The following is a 13,471-nucleotide window of genomic DNA, read 5'->3' on the forward strand; positions in this document are numbered from 1 at the left end:
AAATTTTTGTCCAAAAATTCGATTTTGTATTAGGAGAACATGATACGATAGGAGGTCGATCGAAAAATTTTTCCGAGAAATGACGTCAATTTCTCGGAATCTCTAAAATTCTTGGAAATGAGGTCTAGTTCCTAGAATTTCTGAATTTCTTGGAAATGACGTCAAATTCCTGGAAATTTTCGACTGCTCGAACAATAGAACCATACCCTTGGCCAAAAATTCGATGTTTTAACAGGAGAATATAATTTAAAAGGAGTTTTTTCACATTTATCGTATAACTTACCGTTCTCCTACGTACTTTTTTACCATTCCTCTTATCGTAGCCATTTTTTTAGAGCTTTAAAGCATTGTTTTCTCCAATTTATATATAAATTTAGATTTCTATTGATTGTACATTTATTTCCTGCCATTGCTGATGCATTTTTTATCATTTTTTTAAATTTTTTAAGAATTCGAGGATACTTTAGGTATTGTATTTTTATTATTCGGAACGTCTCCATTGTTTTTAATGATCGATTGCATAATATAATATTACCCTGTGTCCGAGCAGTATTACATGATATATCTCCCTTGTTTTTGGAGATATTAAAAAATGTTTCAAATAAAAGTTGTGTGGTTTCGTGGGAGGTATGTCCCTCTGCTGTTTATTTTTTTATATATAGAAACGTAACTGATTTATAAGAGCAAATATTGTTTGTTTTAATAGAAGTATAGACTTTTTTATATTCCAGCTGATATATCTTGGCATTCTCTGTAAAAAAGTATTAAGGCATACATAGCAAAAAACTTATAGTTTAAAAAATATTCAAGTTTAATTAAATATCTTTTAAACTAATGGTTTTTCATTATATATGACTTAAAGCTTTTTTATAGAGAATATCGTGATACATCGATTCGTGTATTAAAAAATATACGATTCCATTTAAGGAAATAAAATTGACGTTGATAACTTTTTTACGAGTCCACCTACGAAAAAACTGTGGTCACCGAAATATAGCCCTTTCGACGCCATTCAACTTTTATTCGAAACATTTTTTGATATTATTAAAAATAAACGAGATATTCAAGAAGAAACATTAAGGCCGAAAATCCCTGAGCGATAGAAAAATTTTTGTCCAAAAATTCGATTTTTTATTAGGAGAACATGATACGATAGGAGGTCGATCGAAGAATTTTTCCAAGAAACGATGTCTTGGAATCTCTAAATTTGCGAAATGATCCTGGAATTTATATGAATTTGCTAATACTTGAATAATAGAAACCAAAAATATGATTTTTTTTTAGAACATAATTGATAAAATTTATATCGAAAATTTTTATAAATTCCAATTCCTGGAATTTTTCTATTTAGAAGTAATTTCAAATTTTGACTTTTTCAATTCTTTAACAAAAGCATATATGTTATCAATGTGGTGCACCTAAAGTGTTCCTGATATATCTTGATTTTAGAATTTTTATTTAGTTTTCTATCTTTTTTTTTTTTTTTTTTTTTTTACGTGGGGGAAATCCTCATAGGACATCTCGGTCTCCTTGGTGGAGGTGACCGAGATAGTGCCGGACTCTTACCGGCTAAAACCCCCACGGTGACCTGATCTAGCGCGTTCGAGAACAGCGGAACTCTTACTGAATTGTTCCGGTGTTCTCCACGCGCTCTTTATATCGGCATTTCTTGGTGGGGCGAGTAACAATGCCCTCCGAAATGCTTTCGGCAACGCCGGGGCCACACCGGCGTTACCGCCTCTCGAGACCGCCTTCGGGTCCCCCACCCGTGTCATTGGCGGTCCCGCAGCCCCCGCTGATAAAACTGGAGTGAAACTCCCAGCGGGGGCGGTATGATAACTGAATCTCGTCCGAATTTTTATACTTATCTATTTTTATCTTTGAAATATTTATTTTCACATATTGACCTATTATAGTATTCATTTTTTGTATATCTAGAAAATTTTTCAACAATTTTTTTGATATTAGCAATTTTTAATATTACGAAGAATAAACGAGATATTTAAGAAACAAGATTAAGGTCGAAATTCCCTGAGCGATGATGGCATGCAACACATATCTTTTGATTTTAAAAATTGATCTGCTTACTTTTTTTACATTTATTTTTTAAATACTTTTTATACTCATGAATTGGCAGGAACTATCACTTGTTTTTTTTTTTTCAATATTTCACTTAATTCTTATTATGAAAAGTAAGTATACTTACCTTTATTGTACGTGTCTTTTTAAAATAAAATATTTTTGTTACTTGTCTTTTATACTGTCTTATAGTAGTTGTCTTTTTAGAGTAAAATATTTTTTTATCATATTTTTAGAAACTGCTAAAAAAAATATAAAGAGATATAGAATATATATAGACATGCAATATGCAAATATATATATTCTTTGAAAAATATATATAAAAAAAAAGTTTTTCTTTATATTATCGAACAATAACCATATTACCAAACATTTCTCTCTATATTTTTCAATATCTATTGATTATACCAATAATACACAAAGAGGCATGTGCATCATAATACACATTGAGACATTCTATTAACCCTTTTATCCACATTAAATTGTTAACCGATTATTTTCGATTATTTGAGTCGCTCGAAATTTTCCCAAAACTTTCATTACGTCAAGATACTCCGTTAAAAATATTCATCTCTGTTCTCCGTGTTTTTAACAAAATCAATAGAAAATATTACACCTTTTTCAGATACACAGACGAGGCGCCGCTCGACGACGAAAATGATCAATTATTATACATCCGTGAGCGTGTCGCGTTTAAATTTCAAGAAGCGAATGGATGGATCGATATCGAAAGCCAACAATCATCTCGTGAGGAGCTCGTGGCCAAGACAAAGAGAATCGTCGATCTTTCCGCGCCAAAATTCAAAACTTCTGACGATCGTTATAAGGAATTCTCACAGCAGAGAAGGCTCGATATTCAAAAATTCGGACTTTCGTCTTTTATGGGTGATACACGCGAAAATAACGAGAAGAAGAAAGACGAGAATCGGATACGTTCTTCTAAACACGAAACCGAGAAAGATAGAAAGATTAGCACGTTTACTGTTCAGGCTGGTCCATCGGTGAATATAAAAGGGGAACTGATTACACAAAATTTGGAAAATATTCATATATCACCGGATTCTTCTTTTGTGCAAGAGAATCCAAATGTTGGGACTTATATGATTTGTCATGATTTTTGCAAAAGGGATGGATTCTCTCCTAGAAAGAAGGAGAAAGTTGTGAGGATATCGGATGATAATAGTGGTAATAGTAAAAATAGTATGAGATCGACGAATGGGAAATCAAAGAAAGGAAGCTCGAAAGATGGCGATGAGATTGGTAATGGAGCAGAAATTTCTGAAAAATTGGAGAGGACAGATATTATGTCGAAAGAGTGTTCCAGCGTTTTCGTGGAAAATAATGAAAAATTAATCGAAAATAAAACAGAGGAATCGTTGATGAAGAATCTTGAGAAAAAAGAAAATCTTGAATCAACGATGAATCTTAAATTAACACAATCCATTAACGATAAATCAATACAGAAAATTTCAAATCTTAAATCGGAGAATGAAACTGTGGAAGAAGAAGCAGACAATTCAAAAATATCTTTCAAAAATGATCAGAAACAAATACGATTCGATGAACAGATCTCGAAAACGAGAAATCGTGAAAAGGAAAAGGAAATATGTTCAAATTTGAAACAAGATTCAACTTTAACGCGTATTTTAGAAGATAATAACGAGAAATTTAAATATTCTTTATCTTTGGCAGATTCTAAAATAAACGATGAATTACCATTACCAAGTAACATAATTGAAGAAATATACAAGATCAACAAGAAAAGACACAAAGAGATTTGTGAAAAACGAAAAACGGAGAAAGAGGAAGAACGGTACAAGGAGATAGATAAACGTTTCAGTAATATCGTTAAAAAATATTGCGACAAAGATGAGAAACTCGAAAAGTCGCAAATTGATAAAGAAAATTCTGATCACATTTTGTCTCTGAGTATAATTTCCTCGGAAGATTCAGAAGGATCGGATGAACTTTATACCCTGTACGAGCCTGCTGTAGAGGAACTGGATGGTGTTTTATCCTCTTATAATAAAATAATCGACAATATCGTTCAATCCACGAAAACGATCGATAAATTTCTTTCGCGACCGGAACTTGAGGAATATCAAGTAGATGATACAACAACGATAAAAACCAGTAAAAAATTGATTGATCCTGTATCATTGAGCAAAGAAAAAATTTATAAAAAAAGGAAATGCTCAGCTGAATCGAGAACCAAACAAAGCACGGTATCGAAGATAAAAAACTCAATAATTAAAGATCGATTACCAGGGGCGAATAAAAATATTAGCAAGGAATGGGATGTGAATAAAATGAAACGGGTTAAAAGTACAATATTTACAAAAAAAGATCACGATTCGAAAAAAAAATATGCTGTTCCAAAAATCTCGAATAAATTTCCAACAAGATTGAACTCGTTAATGAAAGATCGATTGAGCGTTTGGAAGAAATTCCCGCAAGAAGAAACGTCTGAATCTAACGAAGATATTAGCAAAGATGGGAAAACAATAGGAATTAATGCCTCAAAACAAATTCCTCGTCACAAAACACGTTTATTTCGAATTGTAAACGATAGCTCGAATCTTACCACTTCCTCTAACTATCCTCAATCCTCCAGTATTGACACGAAAAACGGAAATGACACGAGAATAATGGAAGAAATCTCAAAATCGTTGATCAATGACGAGATTCGCGAAAAGACAACAATTTTGAAGATAAACTCGTTGAAAGATGATGATAAAGATGATGAGGTTGAAGAAGGAAATTTTGAAACGTTGCAAAATATTGTTTATTCGGATATTTTGAAACAGGTTGTACCGAAAGCGAGATGCTCGAGAAATTTAATCGCACGCGTTCTTCGTGAAGAAACGCGATTAATAGAAGATAAAATAAAGAATATTTTTAACGTAAATGAGATCGTACCATTGATACTGAAAAACTTGAAAAGTGACGAGACGAATTTTGAGAATTTGAAATTGTTAATTGTCGAAGATTCGAATAATGTAGGTTCAAATGAAATTCAAATAGCACAAATAGTTGAAGAAACGGAATCGAATGACGAGAAAATGAGATGTGAAAAGCAAGATTTGCAATTAAAACATCTGCCAAGTGAAGGAAATTTTAGCGCGGTTGAAACTATTAAATATTACGGAGATATTATGAGAGAAAATATTTTGAATAAATCTGATGGAAAAAATTCTATTCTCATTGAATCAATTCCTAATTCGGAAGATGAATTAAAATGTAATCAAAGTATATCGCAATCTAAAAACGAAAATATTCGAGACGAAGAAGTAGATAAAATAAATTTCAATATTGATTTAAAAAAAAACGCAGAAACTGATAATATAAATAATATTTCTAAAAAAAATAATGAAAATATTATTTCGAAGGATATTGATATACAAAGAAAGGAAATCAATAATGAAAATTTAATTTCTACAAAAACTGTATCGAACATTGTTAATGAATCAAATGAAAATAAAAAATATAATGCAATGTATGTAAATGAAAAAATAAATTTGCGTAATGAAGATACAAATTTAAATGGCATTAATAAAATATCATTGATAATAAATGATGAAAAAACTGAAAATGTTAAACATAATTTAATACAGGATTTTGAAATTTCTGATAAAAGTTCTGATTTAAAAAAAAAAAAATCTGTCGAATTACATTCTATTAAGGACACAGAGAAAAATGATAAACAATTTGATAATAATTTTTCACAGGTTTCATCATCTAATTCTTTGCATAATTGCATATCACTTCGATCTTCGTCAAAAAATCTTTCGAAAACGTCATCGAATAATCCAGAATTTTCACAGAATATGAACGAATTTAGGCACATTGTTGAATCGAGTGTCGTAATCGATGATAAAATAAGAAATAATTTTTCATATAATCTATTGGAAAAGAAAAAGATTTTATCGAATGTGTATGATGATCTAGAGAAAAAATTTTCTTCTACATATATCGATACCAATTACTCGAATTTATTCAATCAAGAATATAGGTAAACAATAATAATCATATAAATTTTTAATATCGTTTTTTAAATACAAATTTCTTTTTTATTATTTCAATCATTATTATATTTAAAATTATTTTGATTAATTAAAAAAAACTATTATAAAAATATTATTAATTATTATTATTTAAAAAAAATTTTTTCTGAATGTTTAGATTATCTAATGGTATATCTAGCATATCTACGATAGATTCAAATAAGGTAAGAAAAATTGATTTAATTATTCAATTAATCGAGAAAAATAAATTAGTTCATTTTTATTAATTTTCAATTTTGTTCATATGCAAAAAAATTTTTTAATTTTTTATTAATTATTAATTTGCTATTAATTGCATTTTATTGTTTTAGATCGAAATTTTATCCGATATTTCACGATCTGAAGGAGAATTATACATGCCAAGTTCCAGTTCATATTCTCTTGGAGAAGTTCGAATGTTGACAAAAAATCAATCAGATGGAAAAAACACGGTTGATTTTGACAAAAACGATCCTATTTACATTACAAAAGAAATGTTAACTTCTTGGAATGAATCTTCAAAAGTAAAATAATTTATAAATTAAATACTATATATAAAATAATTATATAAATTGAAAATAAGAAATTAAATTATTTAAATTTAAATGTTATTATAATATTATAAATCTTCATTAAAAAAAAGTAAATTTTAATTTCATTATATTTTTAATTATACTATTTTATTAATTTATTTTTAGTCTCTTACACAAAGCATAGGAGAAATTTAAAATTGCTGATTTGATCAAAAATCCGTCATGCTACATTCATCATCAATATGAAGTATATTGCAAATATTGCAATTGAAGATGCAACGGCGGTGACATATTCTGTAATATTTATGACTTCAAAGAATCAATAAATACATGATGAAAAATATTACTAAAATATTGTAAATAGAATTATAATTTTAGATAATTATATTATATATTGAATTATTATAAGTTTCGTGTAATTAAGCATAAATAATGTGGAATGTGCTTGTCATTGTAATATCGCTAACCTGTGATCATTTATCATATATTTTAAAATAAATAACAATAATTCTATTTGTGCATGAAGTTTAAATTTCAGAAAATGAATATCCTTTACAAACCGAATATAAAATGTATACAACCAGAGAAAGTACAATAATATTGTAAACGAATATTTTTTAAACGGTTCAAACATAACCTTACATTTTGGAAAAAATATGAAATTAGTTGATATAAGAATCTCGTAGAAAACATATTAATAAAGTATAGCATACTTAAGAAGATTGTTAAAATAATGTACTGTATACGCTTTAATGGATAAAAATTATATTCTATATAAGAAAACAACACGAAAAAAAATGTGCGACAAGTATGTCATTGGTTACTCAATATCTGAAAAAAAGCGACAAAAATTTAATTGGAATGATTTTTGTAGTGTTTGTGAATCTGAAGGTTTTCTATTAAAAATGGTAATTACTTTTTAAATTTTTCTATATTATTATTAGAAAATTATACTACATAAACTAATGTGAGGTTATGTACGTTCATTTTTTATGTAATATTTTATATTCGATTATAATATTTTAAAACTGATGCTTTAATTTCAGATTGATATAAATTCTGATCTTGAACCTCAGGGACCATTTCATGTTTTTATATACAAAATGACAGATAAACTAGCACATGCTGAATATGGTGATCAAAATGTATGAACAAATTTTTTTTACATTTATTATAAAAAGCACTGTAACAATTAATTATAATTAATTGTATATAATTATATTTTTTAGGCCAAAGCAATTATTTCAAAAATGAAAGAATACTTCTGCCAACATCCTGAAATAATAGTTATTGATCCTTTGGATAATATTAGTATTTTAATAAATCGTTATAAATCTTATGAAATCTTGCAAGAACAGTTACAACTCAATGGTAAATGAAAATTTATAATTTAAAATATAATTTTATTGACAAATAATTTGATAAAAAAAATTAAATTTAAATTATAGATTTTAACCTGTATATTTGTTTTTTAGAAGTATTTACTCCAAGGTTTATAGAAATTAAAAGTAAAAATACTGTTGAAAATATATCATTGTTAAAAATGGCAGGTATTAAATTTCCATTTCTTTGTAAACCACTTGTCGCTCAGGGTTCAAATGATGCACATAAGGTATTTTATTAAATATATTCACATATTAAGAAATATGTTTTATAAAAATTAATAGTAAGTATTTTTTTATAGATGATGGTAATTTTTAATGAACAGGGTGTACAAGATTGTCAGCCTCCTTGTGTAGCCCAAGAATTTGTCAACCATAATGCAATCCTTTATAAAATATATATAGTTGGAGAAAACTTTCATGTAGTTGAAAGACCTAGTTTCAAAAATTTTTATGAAAAAGACTGTACTGCATTAAATACAATATTTTTTAGTTCTCATGATATATGTAAGAGCGGTTCCAAATCTAAATGGTCAATTCTTACGGAAGAAGACATTCCAATGACAGTAAAACCAAAATATGAAATATTAAAAAAAATTGTCAAAAGAGTTACAGATCTTTTTGGATTACTTTTGGTTGGTGTAGATGTTGTTATTGAAAATCATACTGGAAAATATGCAATTATAGATGTAAATATGTTTCCTGGATATGATAGTTATCCTAATTTTTTTCAACAATTAATAAGTTGCATTAAAAAATTATCAATTGAACACAGAGATATACAACAACATTTTAAAAGTTATACATTAAAGAAATGTTTAAGTGATGATTTAGATTCCGGTTTTGAAAGTGATGAAAAAAAAAAATATTCTACAAAGACAAATAAATAATAACGAATAACGAATAAATTAAAAGGATTAATAATTATATCAAACTGATATTACAATTCACTATATTGTAACAAGTACAAAGCGATATAATTTGAAAAAATAATATAAACTTTTTTTTTATAATAGCTTAAAATTTTGCCTTCAGAGGCATTTAAAACTTATAGCAGATCTGCGTTTTTATAACTAGAATTACTTGCTTCTTTACAAAAATTTTTTGATTGTTTGTTTATAGTATAAGCTGGAAAAGAATTAATTTTGTTTACTATCTACATCGAAATTTTTTAATAAATTAGTCTGTTGTGGTAAGAAACGCATGACTGCCAAAGAATATTTTATACTTTTCACTTATATACTATATTTGCATAAGTGGTTGAATAAACAACATCTGGGATTAATGTATGTAATGTATGTTTATAAATTTACATTTTCATTGTGAAATATAAAACTGTACATTAAAAATATTAAAAATATAATAAAAGGGTTACTGAATACTATATTTTTTTTCTTTAAACAACATTTTCATTTTAAAATAAAGTTGCTTATTTTATTTTAAAATTATTAAAAAAGTTAAATCTCAATTTTTTAACTATTTAACTATTTATTATTTATTTAAGTTATTAACTATTTAATAAATTAACTTGGTTAATTTATTAATCAATCTTTGTTTATATTTTCATTTACTCATTATTTTATTTACATATTAAAAGACAAAAATTTATTTTTTATTTACAAAAAAAAATTTTTTTCCGAAAATAATTTTTTAACTATTAAAATCTAATTGATTATTTTCATTTTTTTCACTAATTTCTTTATTTTTTATCCAAGCCTTAGCAGATGCCAAAAATTTAAGATTAGGTCTCTGTGATTCGTCTTCTGGAAATACGAAATCAAATACTTCTTCCCAACCATCATCGCTCTAGAAATAAAAATTTCAAATATTTTAAAAAAATATTTCTTAAAATAATTTTTAAATAATATAATAAATTTTTTTACTCCATCTTCTCCAACGATACGTCTTCTACGTTTAATTCGTCGAGGCATTTTTTCCATAATTTTAGCTCGAGTTTCATCATCTCCTTTTTCATTTTCAAAATCTCTCCATGCTTCTAAAAGTAATGCTCTGCTTTCTTTATCACCATTCTGTCTAAGAGCATCATTTCCACGTTCAAAGATTCTTCTTGCCAATACAACATTATCAAAATCATCCTCACTTGTTGAATTTGCTAATTCAAATTTAGCATATGCTATCCATACCTAAATATAATTTATACTTCATAATATAAAATAAATTTTTATAAAATCCATTTTATATTGTAATAAACTTACTTTAACATGAAGTGTACGTTCTAATAATCTTTCAAATAATTGTCTTGCATTTTCTGTTTCATCTTGTGATATTTCAAAATCAATATATGATTTCCATAGAAGTTCTGGCATATCCAATCTACAAAATTAAAATAATAATATAATACAATATAATAGGAATTTATTAAAAAAAATGATTTTTAAATAATTTTTTAAATATTAACCTTGATTGTGATATAGCTAATTCGTAAATAGCTCGTGCTCGTTCCACATCACCTAAGAGTGTTTCTAATTCTGCAAACTGAATAAAATATTAATAAATAATTTTTAATTATCTATTGCATATAGTGTTTGTAAAATTATAATAAATAATAAATTATTTAAATTTGTATACTTTCATCCATGTAGTGCAATTCTCTGGTCCAAATTCAAGAAATTTTTCATATAAAATTCTACATCTATCAAATTCTCTCAATTGTATTTCTAAATCAATATAACCACGATATAATTTATCTCTGGGACAAATACCTAATGCCATACCCTATAATCAGTTAAAATAAAATTATTATTATTTTTTTAAAGAAATTATTAAGTTTCATAAGTGTTTTAAATTATTACTTACTAATGTTTTTCTAGCTGCTATTAAATTTTTTTGTCTTATTTCAAAATTAGCATAATATAACCAAATTTTAGAGAAAGTAAAATGTTTGTGAGGAATTAATTCTAAACAAGCTCTGAAAAAAATATAAATATATTCATCAATCAAGTTATATATAATCAAGTTATCAATTTTAATAAAAAAATATTAATTACCTGTAGACTTGTCTACATCTTTCTATATCTTCAGTATCAAGTTCTTCAAAAAGAGCATAATTTATCCAAAGATAAATGTACCTTCTCCAAAATTGTTTTTCCTAAAATAAGATATATTTGTAATAATATATCTATTTAAAATATTATTTTCGATAGTAATCTCTTACTTTAGTTGGAGGTACATTAGCTACTGCGCGTTCATAAGTTTCTCTAATAATATCTATATTTCCTTCTGATTCTACTAATCTTAAATAATCAAACCAGGCATCATAATTAGAAGGATTTTCTTTTACTTCTTGCTCATACTGATATTTTCGTTTACTTACTATTACATCTTCAATACCTATAAATAAAAATATATATATATATATATAAAATAAATATATATATATTAAAATACCTGAACGATCTCCATATTTCTTTTCATGTATTGTATATGCTTTATAAATTTCTTGTGTTTTTTCTTTTGGGATATGATCTAATGCATATTTATAAATTACTCTAGCTCGATCATGCTATAACAAAAATACATATATAATATGAGATGCATTAAATATTATCATTGGATATTATAATAAAATAATCATAATATAATCTCTTTACTTCTCTTTGCCCTTCTTCAAACTTTGCAAATGCAATAAATAATCTTTCATCTAAATTTTCGTCACCATAAAAATCAATAGCACGTTCATAAACATTGCGAGCACCATTAATAAAACCATGAGATTCTTCAAATCGAGCATATTTTATCCAATGCTTAACTTCGGGATGAACCATTACAAATCGTTCGTAAATTTGTCTAGCTCTTTGTATTTCTTTATATCTTAATTCAAATTTAATGTAAGTTTGCCATGCTTGTTCATCAGGTTCCCATTCCATCCATCTTTCAAATACTTGACGTGCTCCTAAATAAATTTTTCAATTATTAAGTTTTTATAGTATATTATTTTAAATTAAAAATATAAGAAAGAAATTTACCTGCAATATTTTCTAACATTTCTTCCATATAAGTATATTTATACCAAAATTGATTTGCTCTTGGTAATATAGTAACAGCACGATCCCACAAATTTCTAGCATGATTTACCTGACGATTTCGCATTTCCATTTCTGTATATTTGAGCCATAATGTAATATTTCTATGATCAACATCTAAAGCACGTTCATATATAGATCTGAAATTTATAAGTTCATTACAAAAACTTTTAAAATAAGTTCAATTTATCCTTTTTTTTTTATAACATTTTTGAAAGTAACATTGCATTATGTTTTCAAATATTTTATTGTTTTTATTGTTAATATAAAATTTAGAGCATTTTTTATTATTAGAAATATAATATATTAATTATAAATACATAATCATAATGTATAAACACTATGAATCAATAATAAAATTATTTTAAACTAAGAAATAAAGATAATTTTATATTTCATACCGTGCTCGTTGTATTTGTTTTTGACTCTCTTCCCATTGAGCATATTTTATCCAATTTGAGATAACCATACGATTTTTACGAATATTATCTTCAAAAGCCTTACGTTTTCTGTGCTGATAATCAGCTAATTCATGAGGATCAGAGATCTTTTGTTTTGGTGGCTAAAAAGCATGTAAATATTTATTATATATCTTTTAACTTAAATATTAAAATATTAATATTATATTAAATTACATATTATATTAAAATATTTGAAATTTAAAAATTTTTACCGGTGGTAAAATTTCTAAATCCCTTTCTTTAGCTTCTCGTAAAAGTTGTTCTGCTGTTATTTGAATTTCAGCAGGTGCTTTATTTTTAACCTGAAATAAAATAAAATTTAAATAATCTTATATAAAAAATTATTTTAATCAACTATCAGATTATATGATAAATGATAACAATATATAATTAATAAAATATAAAAATTACATACCTTTGCAACTTTTGGCATTTTCTGTGATTTCTCCATAGTGTTTAATTTAATTTTTTTACTTTTTAACAAAATAAATAATTAAAGTAATTAATATATATGATATGATTTATTAAATTATTAAACAAATATAAATATTTCAAAAATATTTTTTATATTTTTACTTATTTCAATTCATATTTCACATTTATGATAAAAAATAACGTATATCACATATTTTTTTTAAATTAATTTCACTTTAAAAATCAAAATCAAATAATATAAAATCAAAATATTATAGCATTATTTTACATAATAAATACATAAATAATGTTTGCAATTATTAAGAGATATTATAGTAAACATACATTAAATGTACAAGTCAAGCATAACTTATCTTATATTCTATAGATTGTGTGTACGATATAATGTTAAATAGTTATTTTAATCTTTTATTATATTCCATTGGCAATCATCTTTTCAATATATTTATTATAATTTGAAAAATATTTTTATTATATATCATATATTTTCATTTT

The 13,471-nt window shown here is 25.8% G+C and overlaps 3 protein-coding genes across 3 annotated transcripts in view; 2 read left to right on the forward strand and 1 right to left on the reverse strand.

The window, feature by feature from the left end:
- LOC122710422 (reticulocyte-binding protein 3-like) overlaps window positions 1-6,957 on the forward strand; it is a 65,304-nt gene extending 58,347 nt beyond the window's left edge. The window contains exons 6-9 of the mRNA XM_043928268.1: window positions 2,705-6,091; window positions 6,262-6,307; window positions 6,455-6,646; window positions 6,821-6,957. Of these exons, the coding sequence (XP_043784203.1) occupies window positions 2,705-6,091; window positions 6,262-6,307; window positions 6,455-6,646; window positions 6,821-6,850 (3,655 nt within the window). The 3' untranslated portion in view covers window positions 6,851-6,957. The remainder of the gene's footprint in view (window positions 1-2,704; window positions 6,092-6,261; window positions 6,308-6,454; window positions 6,647-6,820) is intronic.
- Window positions 6,949-9,418, forward strand: LOC122710425 (inositol-tetrakisphosphate 1-kinase-like). The gene is made up of 5 exons (XM_043928270.1): window positions 6,949-7,563; window positions 7,702-7,800; window positions 7,885-8,026; window positions 8,131-8,267; window positions 8,340-9,418. Exons 1-5 carry the CDS (start codon window positions 7,408-7,410, stop codon window positions 8,925-8,927), a joined length of 1,122 nt encoding a protein of 373 aa, XP_043784205.1. The 5' UTR covers window positions 6,949-7,407; the 3' UTR covers window positions 8,928-9,418.
- Window positions 9,419-9,655: 237 nt separating this feature from the next.
- Window positions 9,656-13,113, reverse strand: LOC122710366 (protein crooked neck). The gene is made up of 14 exons (XM_043928181.1): window positions 12,957-13,113; window positions 12,754-12,843; window positions 12,482-12,642; window positions 12,024-12,220; window positions 11,649-11,950; window positions 11,446-11,560; window positions 11,213-11,388; window positions 11,046-11,146; window positions 10,855-10,966; window positions 10,627-10,773; window positions 10,457-10,533; window positions 10,254-10,371; window positions 9,921-10,181; window positions 9,656-9,843 (listed from the first exon to the last, which is right to left on the reverse strand). The coding sequence occupies exons 1-14, from the start codon at window positions 12,990-12,992 to the stop codon at window positions 9,688-9,690; spliced, it is 2,049 nt and encodes a 682-aa protein (XP_043784116.1). The 5' UTR covers window positions 12,993-13,113; the 3' UTR covers window positions 9,656-9,687.
- Between the last annotated feature and the right edge of the window lie 358 nt (window positions 13,114-13,471).

The sequence above is a fragment of the Apis laboriosa genome, unplaced genomic scaffold, assembly GCF_014066325.1.
Source record: "Apis laboriosa isolate Shangri-la unplaced genomic scaffold, ASM1406632v1 scaffold14686_cov152, whole genome shotgun sequence".
Classification (NCBI taxonomy): Eukaryota; Metazoa; Arthropoda; class Insecta; order Hymenoptera; family Apidae; genus Apis; species Apis laboriosa.

Excerpts from the sequence above, each read along its gene's own strand:
- LOC122710366 (XM_043928181.1), bottom strand. The coding sequence starts at position 12,992 with ATGGAGAAATCACAGAAAATGCCAAAAGTTGCAAAG. Across the intron at positions 11,951-12,023 it reads AATGTTAGAAAATATTGCAG|GAGCACGTCAAGTATTTGAA; the intron begins GTAAATTTCTTT and ends AAATTTATTTAG. Across the intron at positions 10,967-11,045 it reads AGATGTAGACAAGTCTACAG|AGCTTGTTTAGAATTAATTC; the intron begins GTAATTAATATT and ends TATTTTTTTCAG.
- LOC122710425 (XM_043928270.1), top strand. The coding sequence starts at position 7,408 with ATGGATAAAAATTATATTCTATATAAGAAAACAACACGAAAAAAAATG. Across the intron at positions 7,564-7,701 it reads AAGGTTTTCTATTAAAAATG|ATTGATATAAATTCTGATCT; the intron begins GTAATTACTTTT and ends CTTTAATTTCAG. Across the intron at positions 8,027-8,130 it reads AGAACAGTTACAACTCAATG|AAGTATTTACTCCAAGGTTT; the intron begins GTAAATGAAAAT and ends TTTGTTTTTTAG.